General features: G+C 46.9%; 1 protein-coding gene across 1 annotated transcript; it reads left to right on the top strand.

The window, feature by feature from the left end:
* Nucleotides 1-1,420: 1,420 nt before the first annotated feature.
* On the top strand, nucleotides 1,421-7,011 carry fbxo40.2 (F-box protein 40, tandem duplicate 2). Its single transcript, XM_029628792.2, has 9 exons — nucleotides 1,421-1,483; nucleotides 1,627-1,668; nucleotides 2,005-2,656; nucleotides 2,768-3,306; nucleotides 3,520-3,702; nucleotides 4,079-4,320; nucleotides 4,500-4,631; nucleotides 4,788-5,136; nucleotides 5,315-7,011. Exons 2-9 carry the CDS (start codon nucleotides 1,666-1,668, stop codon nucleotides 5,534-5,536), a joined length of 2,322 nt encoding a protein of 773 aa, XP_029484652.1. The 5' UTR covers nucleotides 1,421-1,483; nucleotides 1,627-1,665; the 3' UTR covers nucleotides 5,537-7,011.
* Nucleotides 7,012-16,662: the final 9,651 nt, after the last annotated feature.

The raw sequence follows: 16,662 nt of genomic DNA, 5'->3' as shown, positions 1-16,662 counted from the left end.
GGTAGCCACTACACGGGACATCAAACTGGTGGACAGCGATGACTCTTCTCTGCTGAATTCTGCCAGGCCTTGCAGGAGGGCTGAGCCTCTGCCAGGGGGTGCTTCAGACTCACAGACTGGACCATGGAGTAATGTGGCGGGCGCAGAGTCACTCAGCCTCTGGGAGTACCCGACCATGGACACCATGATAGCTGCCATGGTCCTCTCGGCCGCCTTACCAATGCAGCCATGCTGCTGCAGGCCTACGTATAGACTCTGTTGCCCCGGCTGCAGGGGGGTACAGAGGAGCTCTTCTGGGAAACGACGGAGGTGTCTCGCCTGCTTTTCCTGCTCCAGAGGGATGTGGCCCACTCCAATGGACGGGCCACGGCGCAGGTGGTTACCTCCCTGCGCCATCTCGGGCTGGCCCAATCCCGTCTGCCAGCTGCTCTCCAGAGCACATTTTCCACTCTCCCCATCACCCCAGGCTGACCTTTGGCACCTTTGGTTAATGACATTCTGGAGCAGACTGATAAGGTTCTTAGGGACCGGGAGACCCTGAGATGGTTCATGCCTCCTCCTCAGGCCCCGGCTCCAAGACAGGCAGACTGTTGCCACTCTCATCACATCGTGCTAAGGAAAGACAGTGGGGAGTGGCACAGCGTGCGGTGGAACAACAACCTGTCAACTGTCATCGCCATAGGGACGTGCCAGGGGGACCCAGGCGCTCGGGCACCAGAGGAATGGCCCCGGCAGATTAATTACTTAAAAATCATACAATGTGATTTTCTGGATTTTTGTTTTAGATTCCGTCTCTCACAGTTGAAGTGTACCTATGATAAAAATTACAGACCTCTACATGCTTTGTAAGTAGGAAAACCTGCAAAATCGGCAGTGTATCAAATACTTGTTCTCCCCACTGTATATGGATCACTCCAATCCTCTACGGTGCTAGAGGCACCTAAAAAATTATGTAGAGAACGTGTGTCGCGGCCATAGGATCTTTATATAGGGGCGGACCCCAGCCGTGACACAGGTGTACACGGGAGTAAATCTGTAAATCCTCACCTCGGATGTATCCCTCCGCCACAGACTACCAATATATTGGAGTGATCCAAATAGCTCACATAACCATGGTTACATACGTAACCTTCGATCCTTCCTTAAGCCTTATTCCCCACCCAGTTGACTACTTTAAAATGGTGGAAGTCCTCAATGGCAATGTCCATGCAAAAACAGGTTATTTCCAAGTAGGGATCTCTATCGCTATGGTTCCTCACAAGTTTCTCCCTATCACTCAGTCGCACTGGTTGGTTGAATAACTGAGTTCTCAACTGACCCAGGGTCAGCCCTTGTCTGGTAACCAGAGCATGTTTTTGAACAGGCTGTGTAGCATTTCTCAGTCAGCATGTTGTCCTATTTATAGCACTAACACATGATCTTCAGAAGGGACAGACACCATGCAGTAGTACTGTAGCGGCACAAGGGAAATGGTTTACTTCAGGTAATGTTGAGACTATGGACTATAAGACAGTTGTGTAACAATTGTTTGTATGGTTTGAAAGCTTTAAACTTTTTAGGTTTACATTATAATATAAGGTTAAGTATAAAGTAAAGGTTGCATTCAACATGTCTTTCTGTTTAAAGGGATTTCAGTTGAACAATGTTGAACTGAAGAATAAGAACATGGTATGTTTCATTTTATTTCAATTGAAGCTCACTTTATGGCATGTTAAAGTAAAAACCACAATACAACCAAAATGAACAGTCATTATGTTTTTATGGGGAATGTGTACCATAGAGCTTCTGTGAAAGGGTTGATGCTGTTTACCTGTAAAAAAAAATAGTTAACCATGTCTAGCCCACAAGACTTTAGATGCGTGTTAACAATTCATGTCTAGTGTACAAGTGGAGACTATGCCATCCCATGACATTAATATGTGAGAGGTGAAGTAGTTTTGACTGTGTTCGCTTCCTCTCACACTTTCTATCATTCTCTCTCTCTTTCCATCCCTCTTCCATCAGAGACGTCATTCCCTTTTCTCTCGTCCCCCGCGTCCTTCCGGTCATCGCCACTGTGACAGCTGCTACAGCCGGCGGTGTAAGGCCCCCGTGGAGATCTCCGTGTCTTGTGTGCTCATCCCCTGCCGCCTTTTGTGTGGAGCCCTGTTCCACATGTGCAAAGAGGAGGAGCATGCGCTCCTCTGCCCCAATGAGAAGGTGCCATGCCTCAACGCCGCCTTCGGCTGTCCAATCATCATGCCCCGTTCCTGGCAGGCGGGCCACCTGCAGGTCTGTCCCGCCAGTGTGGTGTGCTGCTCAATGGAGTGGATCCGCTGGCCAGCCGATGAAGCCTACGCAAACACACACCCCGACATCCACGCACACACACACACCCTGCATGAGAACCTGCTGAAGGAGCAGAAGGCAGGCGAACAGTTGGACCTGGCCATGGCCCTGGATGATCAGAGACACCTGTACGCCCGTATGAAGATGAAGACTCTCTACCCAGAGATGATAGTGAAGGTGGAGGGAGAGGAAGAGGAGAAGAAAGAAGATAAGAAAAAGGAGAAGACAGAAGACTGGGCCACAGTGCGTCTATGTAATGGGGCCTCTACCCTCTGTACGGCTGCTGATGATGGGTGGAGTGAAGATAGGCCATATCATAACCTATCTGGTAACTAGATTTTCTGGACAAATCCAAAATGTTATTTTTACTTTATTTGAACTTTGTTATAAATTACAATAACTTGTTTTTCCTCATTATTACCCTCTCTCTCCACGCCAGGCGTTCCAGAAACAGCCGTGACAGACCTTTCAGACTTTTCTTTGGAGAAGGAGGAGGGAGATGTGGGTGTGGAGGAACCTGGGGGAGACATCAGCTCTGACAGATACAACAGGTATGAGAGGATGTTCAATATGGATAAAGGAGGCTGTAATGTGGGCACCAAAAACAGCCGGGGCAGAGAAGGGAAGGAGTGGAACCATTGGATGGAGTTGGAGGAGCAGTCGTGCAGAGAGAAGAAGGAGAGAAGAGATGCAGAAGAGTTGATGGGCACTCTGCAAGCTCCAGGAGCTCCAGAGGGACCAAGGGGGACCGAGGCCAACCGTAATGCCACAGGGATTACAGGTATGGCCCCGTGGCAGGACGGGGTCCTGCAGCGCATGGCCAAGGAGGTCACCCCCCAGGAATTCAACATGTACCTGGTGCACCACGGACGCATGCTGCTCACCTTTGGCCAGATGGATGCCTGCACGCCACGGGAAAAAGACTTTGTCTACGGAAACATAGAGCCCATCCCTGTTCAGACACTGTACTCCTTCAAGGTAAGGGTGGAAGGTAGAAGTGAGGCCTGCATTGACTTCACACACAATGCGAAAAATAAGGGCAAGCAGAAACTCGATGCAGTTCTGTAGATTTTTTTCTTTCAAAGGCATATGCATGTTCACGTACACACAGATACAAACACTTACATACACAAATCTCTGTAAAGTAATGACATGTTACTGTATGTGTTATCAATCATTGTTCCCCTGCAGGTTCCTGTCAGCTACCGTGAGAAGCAGCGTAGTGTCCACTACTATGACGCATCAGCCCGTGCTGAGAGTACCTGGGCCTGTGTGGATACGTCTGACCTGGGGGCATTAAAGGAGTCCTGGTGGACGGACGAGGCTGACAGCACACTACTGGGATACGCAGAGAGAGAGGTCATGGGGCATCAGGTAAGTTATGCCTATCAGAAGAGCTCAGCAGGTTAAAATAAGTGCCAGTGCTAGGTGCAATAAAATGCTGAACAAAAATACAGCATACGTTTCACAGCTATCAGAACAGAAATACAATACGTACATCCACAACACATAAAGATATTATAGCGATGTTAACCCAACACTTGGCTACTTTATCAAGTGGTTTGGATCTGTTGGTGTAACAGCTAAGGTGTTGAGTTGACAAGTCAATGTCCCGGGTTCCATCCTCAGTTGCGAGTATCCCCTAATAAACAATTGGTGGAGATTTCTCGCTATATCTGCCCGGATAAGGTTCTTAGAGCTGTTCTTGAGTGAGTTGAGATGTCTTTCTCTCTGTCTTCCTGGTTCTAAGATCAGTGAGGAGCGTGGACAGGACGGGCTTTATGTGGACATGGGGATGCAGACCCACTCCTTCAAGACGGCACCGTTCAGACGAGACACGACGTTAGCAGACCTGACAAGGGACAGGCCTCTGAAGCTCCGCCTCCAGCTGCATGCGGACAGCACCTCCAGCCGACACAACAAGGCTAGCTCTGCCTTCACCTTCCTCTGTGGACACTCCTTCCAACGAAGGGAATTCCCCAAACACTTCAGGTATCCCAAAATCTTCAGGTACCCCAAACACTTCCAATGCAAAGAGTTCCCCAAACACTTCAGGTACCTGGGCCCCTGTGATGTCATGTCGCCTTGAGTAGTTGCCCTAGTATGGCTGTATAGCCTCCATTGTAATGTTTTCCACACATCTAAAATGAAACATTTTTATCATTATTCAGGAACGTGCACACAGACATTCAGACGTGTGCTAGTGGCTGGTTTGAGCAGAGGTGTCCCCTGGCCTACCTGGGCTGCACCTACAGCCAGAGAAGGTTAGAGCCTTTCAAACAACCTGCCACGGTCACCTACAAGTAAGAACCATTCAACTAACTACTCACAACTCATGCTCTGATTGTGGAAGTACCAGTGTTTGTATATATTTCAGTATTTCTATTCACAGTCCTTCAGTACATCTGAATGTTTTCATTACCATACCCTAATCCTGAACTCTGACCCTTTACCTACAGCCAGGAACTGAGCATCTTCAACCTCCGACCCACCATCCCAGCTTCTCAAGGGGAGGGACCAGAGCCCCTTAAATCCTCCAAGTCGCAGTCTGCTCCAGAACCTGTCGGAACCCCCAGGAGGAGGCGGTCGAGGGGAGAAGGGGACTGCGATTCTCTGAGTGCTTTGCCATCCGAGGTGCTGTGCCACATGGCCAGCTTCCTGGACAGCCTGTCCCTGTCCCAACTGGCCCTTGTGTCCCGCCTCATGAGAGAGGTATGTTCCTCTCTGCTGCAGGACAGGGGGATGGTGTCCCTCCTCTGGGAAAAGAAGACCTACAAGTCTGGTGTGGCCAAATGGAAGGCCAAAACGGTAAGAGCACTGGAGTTTACAATGACAACAGTCTGTTGAGTAAGTTAAATACAGTGAAATGGAAATGTAACCCCCTTCTGTGACTTGTCACATTTCCCATGTTCTCCTCTCTCTCCCTGTCTACCCTCTCCTCTCTTTTCTTTTCTTTCCTCTCCTCTCATCTTGTATCGCTCCCCAGGTGTGGGAGTTCAGTCATCTGTTCTCTACAGTAGATTTGTGGCGTTTTATAGACAACGTGCCGTCCATGTCGGAGCACCTGAAGGTTTGTCCCTACTACCAGACCTGGGTACCACCCCAGCCGGTGGCCCTGCCCAGCATGAGTCACCTACAGGGTAGAACACAGGAGCAGGACAACCAGCAGAGACAGAGCCTGGTTGCTCAGTTCATGGGCAACAGATAGCAGGGAAAAATAGTATTCTGATGATCATACCTGACAGTCAGTGCTGGCTGGTGGCACTTCAAATCTGAGGATGTGCTGACAGTAATGGCTGGAATGGAATAAACAGAATGGTTTCCATGTGTTTGATACAATTCCATCAACTCCATTCAAGCCATTATTATGAGCCAGCCTCCCCTCACCCGCCTCCTCTGCTGACAGTCCACCCTTGAAGCATGAATAGAACAAATAGAACAAACTATGTGCCAGACATTTTCAACTACAGAGAATTCAGTTAAAAAGTGTGTGTTAATTACTAAAACCTTTATTACTTAAAGGTTACTTGCTATCTCACAGTTGGATTTACCAGAATCTCGAAGCAGCTCGAAGAACCAATCACACACGTCTGTAGGAGACAGACAGGTCGAGTGACTACCTCCCCTCATACTAAAGAGCCATTTTCGTAATCTCTGATCATTCTCGAGCATGCCAAACTTCCTCACACTCTTGCAAGTAGGGGAATGTGGTGAGATATCCCACTCATAATATCAGAGAACCTGGGTAACGCAAGTAACCTTAAGTTATTTTTCAATAATTTGTTTCAATATCTCACAAAAGTCACAATCTCCAAGGTGAGACAATTGTATTGCCACTGACCTCATGCATAAAGGCAGGGTTGGATAAGAAGGTAACCTGGGCAAACTGTAGGCACAAATGGTGAACTGGCAGTGCATCTAGTTCACTCACTCACTTTGCCAACATAAGGGCACCAGTGAAGCAGTCTTAAAGGGGGCTTATTTTCATCATGTCTGAGGCATTTATAGGAGAGTGTGATGCGTTTCACACATAATTGCCCAAGAGGAAGGCAGGTTAGGTCTTAGCGCAATGAATGATACACCCTATGATGGCTTTCGGTGATTGATGAGGGGAGTTGGGGGGGGTTCTAAAAATACATGGAGTCCTGCTTTGTGGCATTTCATGAAGGCTGTGGCATTTCGTGAAGGCTCTATGTTATACTGATCAAACTGTATGTTTTTGTGTGTGTACAGTCGTGGCCAAAAGTTTTGAGAATGACACAAATATTAATTTCCACATAGTTTGCTGCTTCAGTGTCTTTAGATATTTTTGTCAGATGTTAATATGGAATACTGAAGTATAATTACAAGAATTTAATTTGTGTCAAAGGCTTGTATTGACAATTACATGAAGTTGATGCAAGAGTCAATATTTGCAGTGTTGACCCTTCTTTTTCAAGACCTTTGCAATCCGCCCTGGCTGCTGTCAATTAACTTCTGGGCCACATCCTGACTGATGGCAGCCCATTCTTGCATAATCAATGCTTGGAGTTTGTCAGAATTTGTGGGTTTTTGTTTGTCCACCCGCCTCTTGAGGATTGACCACAAGTTTTCAATGGGATTAAGGTCCGGGGAGTTCCCTGGCCATGGCCCCAAAATATCAATGTTTTGTTCCCTGAAACACTTAGTTATCACTTTTGCCTTATGTCAAGGTGCTCCATCATGCTGGAAAAGGCATTGTTTGTCACCAAACTGTTCCTGGGTGGTTGGGAGAAGTTGCTCTCGAAGGATGTGTTGGTACCATTCTTTATTCATGGCTGTGTTCTTAGGCAAAATTGTGAGTGAGCCTACTCCCTTGGCTGAGAAGCAACCCCACACATGAATGGCCTCAGGATGCTTTACTGTTGGCATGACACAGGACTGATGGTAGCGTTCACCTTGTCTTCTCCGGACAAGCTTTTTTCCGGATGCCCCAAACAATCGGAAAGGGGATTCATCAGAGAAAAGGACTTTACCCCAGTCCTCAGCAGTTCGATCCCTGTACTTTTTGCAGAATATCAGTCTGTCCCTGATGTTTTTCCTGGAGAGAAGTGGCTTCTTTGCTGCCCTTCTTGACACCACTTCTTTGCCTCACTGTGCATGCAAATGCAATCACACCTGCCTGCTGCCATTCCTGAGCAAGCACTGTACTGGTGGTACCCCAATCCCGCAGCTGAATCACCTTTAGGAGACAGTCCAGGAGCTGGACTTTCTTGGGCGTCCTGAAGCCTTCTTCACAACAATTGAACCGCTCTCCTTGAAGCTCTTGATGATCCGATAAATGGTTGATTTAGGTGCAATCTTACTGGCAGCAATATCCTTGCCTGTGAAGCCCTTTTTGTGCAAAGCAAACCATGATTGACAGAGGAAGAACAATGATCCAAGCACCACCCTCCTTTTGAAGCTTCCAGTCTGTTATTTGAACTCAATTAACGAGAGAATCACTGCGATGATGTCAGCTGGTCCTTTTGTGGCAGGGCTGAAATGCAGTGGAAATGTTTTTGGGGGATTCAGTTCATTTGCATGGCAAAGAGGGACTTTGCAATTAATTGCAATTCATCTGATCACTCTTCATAAGTTTCTGGAGTATATGCAAATTGCCATCTATCAAACTGAGGCAGCAGACTTTGCGAAAATTAATATTTGTGTCATTCTCAAAACTTTTGGCCACGACTGTAGATATGGTTGTCCTTGTTCGATAGAGCAATTGGATGTCTTTCAGCGCTGTTCCTACTGGTGCATTCATTGCTAAATATACAAGCAAATACATTTTTTCCAGTCTCTGAAAGACTACAACTTGCATTGGGCGGTGCATCGTGCTGTAGCCCCCGTCCCTCCCCCAAGGCGGGCTGTTTTGAAAAAGAGATGGACACTCACAACAATACTTAGGGCAAAACTGAAAGAACTGACCAGATGCAATCAATAACATTTCAATTAAACTTATTTATATAGCCCTTTTTACATCAGCCAATGTCACTAAGTGCAATACAGAAACCCTAAAACCACAAACAGGAAGCAATGCAGATGTAGAAGTACGGTGGCTCATAACAAGTTAGTAGGCACAAGTCTAACTAGCTAGCCAACTCCAGCCATGTGCTAACATTTGCTGGTAAACTAAGATTTAGATGTCTGGTTGTAACATTGTAGCTTGCTATTTAGTAGCTAGCCACACCAACAACTAAAAAGAGAAGAGCTTTTACAATCAAGATACAAAGATCTCCAATTGTTGATCTCTATTAGACTGGCTAGCCAAGCATACCTAACATGGATATTTCAATATTGTTAGCTTGCTGTTAGCTAACTAGCATCACTAATTTGGCAGCAAGATTGATAGCTAGCTGAGGCGGCAGGGTAGCATAGTGGTTAGAGGGTTGGACATTCAAATCCCTGAGCTGACAAGGTACAATTCTGTTGTGGTTTGCCCCTGAACAGGCAGTTAACCCACTGTTCCTAGGCCGTCATTGAAATTAAGATTTTGTTCTTAACTGACTTGCCTAGTTAAATGAAGGTAAAAAAAACTCAACCATAGACAATTTATACAGTTGAAGTCGGAAGTTTACATACACCTTCGCCAAATACATCTAAACTCAGTTTTTCACAATTTCTTACATTTAATCCCACTAAAAATTCCCTGTCTTAGGTCAGTTAGGATCACCACTTTATTTCAAGAATGTAAAATGTGGGTCAGAAGTTTCCATACACTCAATTAGTATTTGGTAGCATTGCCTTGAAATAGTTTAACTTAGGTCAAACGTTTCGGGTAGCCTTCCACAAGCTTCCCACAATAAGTTGGGTGAATTTTGGCCCATTCCTCCTGACAGAGCTTGTGTAGGCCTCCTTGCTAGCACAGGCTTTTTCAATTCAGCCCACACATTTTCTATAGGATTGAGGTCAGGGCTTTGTGATGGCCACTCCAATACCTTGACTTTGTTGTCCTTAAGCCATTTTGCCACAACTTTGGAAGTATGCTTAGGGTCATTGTCCATTTGGAAGACCCATTTGCGACCAAGCTTTAACTTCCTGACTGATGTCTTGAGATGTTGCTTCAATAAATCCACATAATTTTCCTACCTCATGTTGCCATCTATTTTGTGAAGTCCCTCCTGCAGCAAAGCACCCCCACAATATGATGTTGCCATCCCCGTGCTTCATGGTTGGGATGGTGTTCTTCAGCTTGCAAGCCTCCCCCTTTTTCCTCCAAACATAACGATGGTCATTATGTCCAAACAATTCTATTTTTGTTTCATCAGACCAGAGGACATTTCTCCAAAAAGTACGATCTTTGTCTCCATGTGCAGTTGAAAACCGTAGTCTGGCTTTTTATGGCGGTTTTGAAGCAGTGGCTTCTTCCTTGCTGAGTGGCCTTTCAGGTTATGTCGACATAGGACTCGTTTTACTGTGGATATAGATACTTCTGTACCTGTTTCCTCCAGTAACTTCACAAGGTCCTTTGCTGTTGTTTTGGGATTGATTTTCACTTTTCGCACCAAAGTACGTTCATCTCTAGGAGACAGAATGCATCTCCTTCCTGAGCGGTATGACGGCTGCGTGGTCCCATGTTGTTTATACTTGCGTACCATTGTTTGTACAGATGAAGGTGGTACCTTCAGGCTTTTGGAAATTTCTCCCAAGGATGAACCAGACTTGTGGAGGTCTACAAGGTCTTGGCTGATTTCTTCTGATTTTCCCATGATGTCAAGCAAAGAGGCACTGAGTTTTAAGGTAGGCCTTGAAATACATCCACAATACACCTCCAATTGACTCAAAGTATGTTAATTAGCCTATTAAAAGCTTCTAAAGCCATGACGTCATTTTATGGAATTTTCCAAACTGTTTAAAGGTCAATTTAGTGTATATAAACTTCTGACCCACTGGATTTGTCATACAGTGAATTATAAGTGAAATAATCTGTCTGTAAACAATTGTTGGAAAAATTACTTGTGTCATGCACAGAGTAGAGGTCCTATCCGACTTGCCAAAACTATAGTTTGTTAACAAGAAATTTGTGGAGTGGTTGAAAACGAGTCGTAATGACTCCAACCTAAATGTATGTAAACTTCCGACTTCAACTGTACATATTCATCATTGCTACCAACACACAAACAGAGAATGAGTAAGCTATATCCCCTCCAAAAAATTATGCAGACAAGGGTGAAATAGATCGCTATTTGGTAACATTAGCTAGCTTACATTAGGTAACGTCAGTCAAAGATAGACCGAACAATCTGTCAAGTGTCAGTTGTGCAGAGGTGAGGACGGAGTCAGGCGCAGGACACAGAACTGAGTAAAATAATGTACTTTACTCTGAAAAATATATCAGCCAAATAAATCCACACAGGGATAACAAACCCTAACACAAAATAAAAGACTAACACAAGACCAGGAACAATCATGCACAAAACAAAAATGAGAACCAGAGGGTTAAATAGTGAAATAATAATAACTTAATGGGATCCAGGTGTGTACAATCAAGACATAACAAATGGAACTTCGACGGAAGTCGTGACAGTACCTCCCCCTTGACGTGCGGCTCCAGCAGCGAGCTGACACCGGCCTCGGAGACGACCCGGAAGGATAAGGCGCAGGCAGATCTAGGTGGAGACGGTGAAATTCCTGCAGTAAGGAAGGGTCCAGTATGTCCTCCACCGGCACCCAGCATCTCTCCTCCAGACCGTACCCTTCCCACTCCACGAGGTACTGAAGGTCCCTCGCCCGACACCTAGAGTCCATGATGGCTCGCACAGTATACGCCGGGGCCCCCTCTATGTCCAGAGGTGGCGGAGGAACCTCCCGCACCTCAGACTGCTGGAGCGGACCAGCCACCACCGGCCTGAGGAGAGACACATGGAACAAGGGGTTAATAAGATAATCAAGGGGGAGCTGTAACCTATAACATACCTCGTTCAGTCTCCTCAGGACTTTAACTTGCCCCACAAACCGCGGACCCAGCTTCCGGCAGGGCAGACGAAGGGGCAGGTTTCGGGTCGAGAGCCAGACCCGGTCTCCCGGTGCATACACCGGGGCCTCACTGCGGTGGCGGTCGGCGCTCGCCTTCTGTCGCCAGATGGCCTGTTGCAGGCGTACATGGCCAGTGTCCCAGGTTTCTTCCGAGTGCCGAAACCACTCATCCACCGCAGGTGCCTCGACGGTGCCAGAACCGGCTGATAACCTGGTACACACTGAAACGGAGACAGGTTAGTGGAGGAGGGATCCGGATGAGCCAACACAGGAGCCGAGGTAAACAAAGCCTTCAGGTGACCAAAAGCCCTGTCTGCCCCAGCTGACCACTGCAGTCGCACCGGTCCCCCCTTCAGCAGTGAGGTAATGGGATCCGCTACCTGACCAAAGCCCCGGATAAACCTCGGTAGTAATTAGTGGCAATTGAGTTGCCACCAATGTAAAGGAGACAAAACCTTAACTTTGCTGGAGTATTTAAACACATCCTCCTAAGATGTTTTGAAACATTTAATGGTGTGTTGAAACACCACTTAATCAAGTGTTGTGCAACACCTTGCCAGGGACTGAGAGCACTACTGGAAATGGTTGAAAATAGTGTTTTGTTGTTGAAGAGTTCTGTTCAGTGCAGAATTAGATCTCTTCTTCTGCAGCATTTGAATGTTTAACATTGATTTATGCATCTGATCATTTGCCAGGCATTGTTGAGCAGTGTTCAATCCACCAGCAGTAACTAGCGGTTTTACAGCAAACATTGCAGGATAGTGTATTTGTCTCGAACATTAAAAGTTGGAAATGTGAGAATGGGTCATCTCATCATTGAATGTAATTTTTCCTGTAGGTTTTTATGTTCGTTCATCATGATCCATTGTTCATCATGATCCAATACACCCCATGGCACAACAACAAGTTGAATAAAACTCAAACAGAAGTATACTTTTCTTTCTTCAACCGTGCATACCTTGTGTATAATAATCATAAAGTCAAAATGTTGAAATACCCACAATCCTCTTAAAACAGGGTCATGTAGCAAGATAGGAAGTGCAAGGAGTTCAATCATTCAATTTTCTGTCTTTGGTCATCTTCATAAATGAGACTTACACTTTGAGCAACATGTTAAGTTGGATTTATTCTTAAATTTGTAGGTAAAATTAAAATAACAAATCTTAACAAATGACTTGCATTCATTTTTAAGTATATGTTGTAAAATAGTAAATAATGACAAATTCTCAGAAAAAAGGAGGGACACAAGGTTGTCTACTATCAGCATATCTATTTATTATGGCCATCGAAATGTTAGCTATTAAAATGATTTCCAACAATAATATCAAGGGGCAAAAAATCCAGGGCTTAAAAACAAAAGGTGTCATTGTACGCTGATGACTCATGTTTCCTTTTAAATCTGTAATAAGGATCCCCTGCACAGCCTCATGGAGGATCTAGATCATTTGTCCAACCTCTCTGAATTACAACCGAACTATGATAAGTGTACCATATAATGAATTGGTTCACAAAAAAATATAACTTTTACATTACCGTGTAGTTTACCAATAATATGGTCTGACGGTGGACATACACGGTATTCATATCCCAAAAGAAAGCAAAGATCTCACTACAATACATGTTAACAGAAAGTTAGCAAAAATAGATACGATGCCATGGAAAATAGCTGTCTGTGAAAAAATCCCCGTGATTATTTATTTAGTCATATCCCAATTTACCATTTTTCTTTATGGCCCTGCCTACACCAGATGACTTGCCTAAAAAAAACGTTTTTTAAATCCCACTTTATTTGCAACTGCAAGTCAGAAAAAATTAAATGGGCCTATTAATTATGAACGACTTGATTAGTGTAGTGTTAGCTAGCTACATAGTTGTCTTTGCTGTCTTCGTATCCAAGATAATTGTGTAGTTTAGAGTGTGTAGTCTTAGAGTGATTATCTTAATTTACGGAGGTTAGCTAGCCAGCTATTTGTCGTCCTTAACGTAGGAGACACTGCTAGCTAGCCAACAGCTAGCCAACGTCTACCGAATAGAACTTCCTCACTCAACAACCCGGTCGCATTCCGCTTCGCTCCACAGGTAGTATCACATTTTCATTTAATTTCATTACAGTACAACGGTTTGATTTGTTTGATCGTAGCTAGCTACATAGCTAGCTACATAGCCGTCTTTGTATCAAAGATAATTGTGTAGTCTAGAGCGATTTTCTAGGTTAGCTAGCTAGCTATTGTCGTTCTTTTAACGCAACGTAACGTAATCAACACTGCTAGCTAGCCAGCTAGCCCCCGAATAGCAGCACTGTAGAAACTATCACACTCAATGGAACGACTTGATTAGTGTAGTGTCAACAACGCAGCCACTGCCAGCTAGCCTACAAAGTCAACAACGCAGCCACTGCCAGCTAGCCTACTTCAGCAGTACTGTTTCATTTTAATCATTTTAGTCAATAAGATTCTTGCTACGTAAGCTTAACTTTCTGAACATTCGAGACGTGTAGTCCACTTGTCATTCCAATCTCCTTTGCATTAGCGTAGCCTCTTCTGTAGCCTGTCAACTATGTGTCTGTCTATCCCTGTTCTCTCCTCTCTGCACAGACCATACAAACGCTCCACCCCGCGTGGCCGCGGCCACCCTAATCTGGTGGTCCCAGCGCGCACGACCCACGTGGAGTTCCAGGTCTCCGGTAGCCTCCGGAACTGCCGATCTGCGGCCAACAAGGCAGAGTTCATCTCAGCCTATGCCTCCCTCCAGTCCCTCGACTTCTTGGCACTGACGGCAACATGGATCACCACAGATAACACTGCTACTCCTACTGCTCTCTCTTCGTCCGCCCACGTGTTCTCGCACACCCCGAGAGTTTCTGGTCAGCGGGGTGGTGGCACCAGGATCCTCATCTCTCCCAAGTGGTCATTCTCTCTTTCTCCCCTTACCCATCTGTCTATCGCCTCCTTTGAATTCCATGCTGTCACAGTTACCAGCCCTTTCAAGCTTAACATCCTTATCATTTATCGCCCTCCAGGTTCCCTCGGAGAGTTCATCAATGAGCTTGATGCCTTGATAAGCTCTTTTCCTGAGGACGGCTCACCTCTCACAGTTCTGGGCGACTTTAACCTCCCCACGTCTACCTTTGACTCATTCCTCTCTGCCTCCTTCTTTCCACTCCTCTCCTCTTTTGACCTCACCCTCTCACCTTCCCCCCTACTCACAAGGCAGGCAATACGCTCGACCTCATCTTTACTAGATGCTGTTCTTCCACTAACCTCATTGCAACTCCCCTCCAAGTCTCCGACCACTACCTTGTATCCTTTTCCCTCTCGCTCTCATCCAACACTTCCCACACTGCCCCTACTCGGATGGTATCGCGCCGTCCCAACCTTCGCTCTCTCTCCCCGCTACTCTCTCCTCTTCCATCCTATCATCTCTTCCCTCTGCTCAAACCTTCTCCAACCTATCTCCTGATTCTGCCTCCTCAACCCTCCTCTCCTCCCTTTCTGCATCCTTTGACTCTCTATGTCCCCTATCCTCCAGGCCGGCTCGGTCCTCCCCTCCCGCTCCATGGCTCGACGACTCATTGCGAGCTCACAGAACAAGGCTCCGGGCAGCCGGCGGAAATGGAGGAAAACTCGCCTCCCTGCGGACCTGGCATCCTTTCACTCCCTCCTCTCTACATTTTCCTCTTCTGTCTCTGCTGCTAAAGCCACTTTCTTCCACTCTAAATTCCAAGCATCTGCCTCTAACCCTAGGAAGCTCTTTGCCACCTTCTCCTCCCTCCTGAATCCTCCTCCCCCTCCCCCCTCCTCCCTCTCTGCAGATGACTTCGTCAACCATTTTGAAAAGAAGGTCGACGACATCCGATCCTCGTTTGCTAAGTCAAACGACACCGCTGGTTCTGCTCACACTGCCCTACCCTGTGCTCTGACCTCTTTCTCCCCTCTCTCTCCAGATGAAATCTCGCGTCTTGTGACGGCCGGCCGCCCAACAACCTGCCCGCTTGACCCTATTCCCTCCTCTCTTCTCCAGACCATTTCCGGAGACCTTCTCCCTTACCTCACCTCGCTCATCAACTCATCCCTGACCGCTGGCTACGTCCCTTCCGTCTTCAAGAGAGCGAGAGTTGCACCCCTTCTGAAAAAACCTACACTCGATCCCTCCGATGTCAACAACTACAGACCAGTATCCCTTCTTTCTTTTCTCTCCAAAACTCTTGAACGTGCCGTCCTTGGCCAGCTCTCCCGCTATCTCTCTCAGAATGACCTTCTTGATCCAAATCAGTCAGGTTTCAAGACTAGTCATTCAACTGAGACTGCTCTTCTCTGTATCACGGAGGCGCTCCGCACTGCTAAAGCTAACTCTCTCTCCTCTGCTCTCATCCTTCTAGACATATCGGCTGCCTTCGATACTGTGAACCATCAGATCCTCCTCTCCACCCTCTCCGAGTTGGGCATCTCCGGCGCGGCCCACGCTTGGATTGCGTCCTACCTGACAGGTCGCACCTACCAGGTGGCGTGGCGAGAATCTGTCTCCTCACCACGCGCTCTCACCACTGGCGTCCCCCAGGGCTCTGTTCTAGGCCCTCTCCTATTCTCGCTATACACCAAGTCACTTGGCTCTGTCATAACCTCACATGGTCTCTCCTATCATTGCTATGCAGACGACACACAATTAATCTTCTCCTTTCCCCCTTCTGATGACCAGGTGGCGAATCGCATCTCTGCATGTCTGGCAGACATATCAGTGTGTATGACGGATCACCACCTCAAGCTGAACCTCGGCAAGACGGAGCTGCTCTTCCTCCCGGGGAAGGACTGCCCGTTCCATGATCTCGCCATCACGGTTGACAACTCCATTGTGTCCTCCTCCCAGAGCGCTAAGAACCTTGGCGTGATCCTGGACAACACCCTGTCGTTCTCAACTAACATCAAGGCGGTGGCCCGTTCCTGTAGGTTCATGCTCTACAACATCCGCAGAGTACGACCCTGCCTCACACAGGAAGCGGCGCAGGTCCTAATCCAGGCACTTGTCATCTCCCGTCTGGATTACTGCAACTCGCTGTTGGCTGGGCTCCCTGCCTGTGCCATTAAACCCCTACAACTCATCCAGAACGCCACAGCCCGTCTGGTGTTCAACCTTCCCAAGTTCTCTCACGTCACCCCGCTCCTCCGCTCCCTCCACTGGTTTCCAGTTGAAGCTCGCATCCGCTACAAGACCATGGTGCTTGCCTACGGAGCTGTGAGGGGAACGGCACCTCAGTACCTCCAGGCTCTGATCAGGCCCTACACCCAAACAAGGGCACTGCGTTCATCCACCTCTGGCCTGCTCGCCTCCCTACCACTGAGGAAGTACAGTTCCCGCTCAGCC

Source organism: Oncorhynchus nerka, linkage group LG23 (assembly GCF_034236695.1).
Source record: "Oncorhynchus nerka isolate Pitt River linkage group LG23, Oner_Uvic_2.0, whole genome shotgun sequence".
Classification (NCBI taxonomy): domain Eukaryota; kingdom Metazoa; phylum Chordata; class Actinopteri; order Salmoniformes; family Salmonidae; genus Oncorhynchus; species Oncorhynchus nerka.
This window is presented reverse-complemented; position numbering and strand designations above follow the sequence as displayed.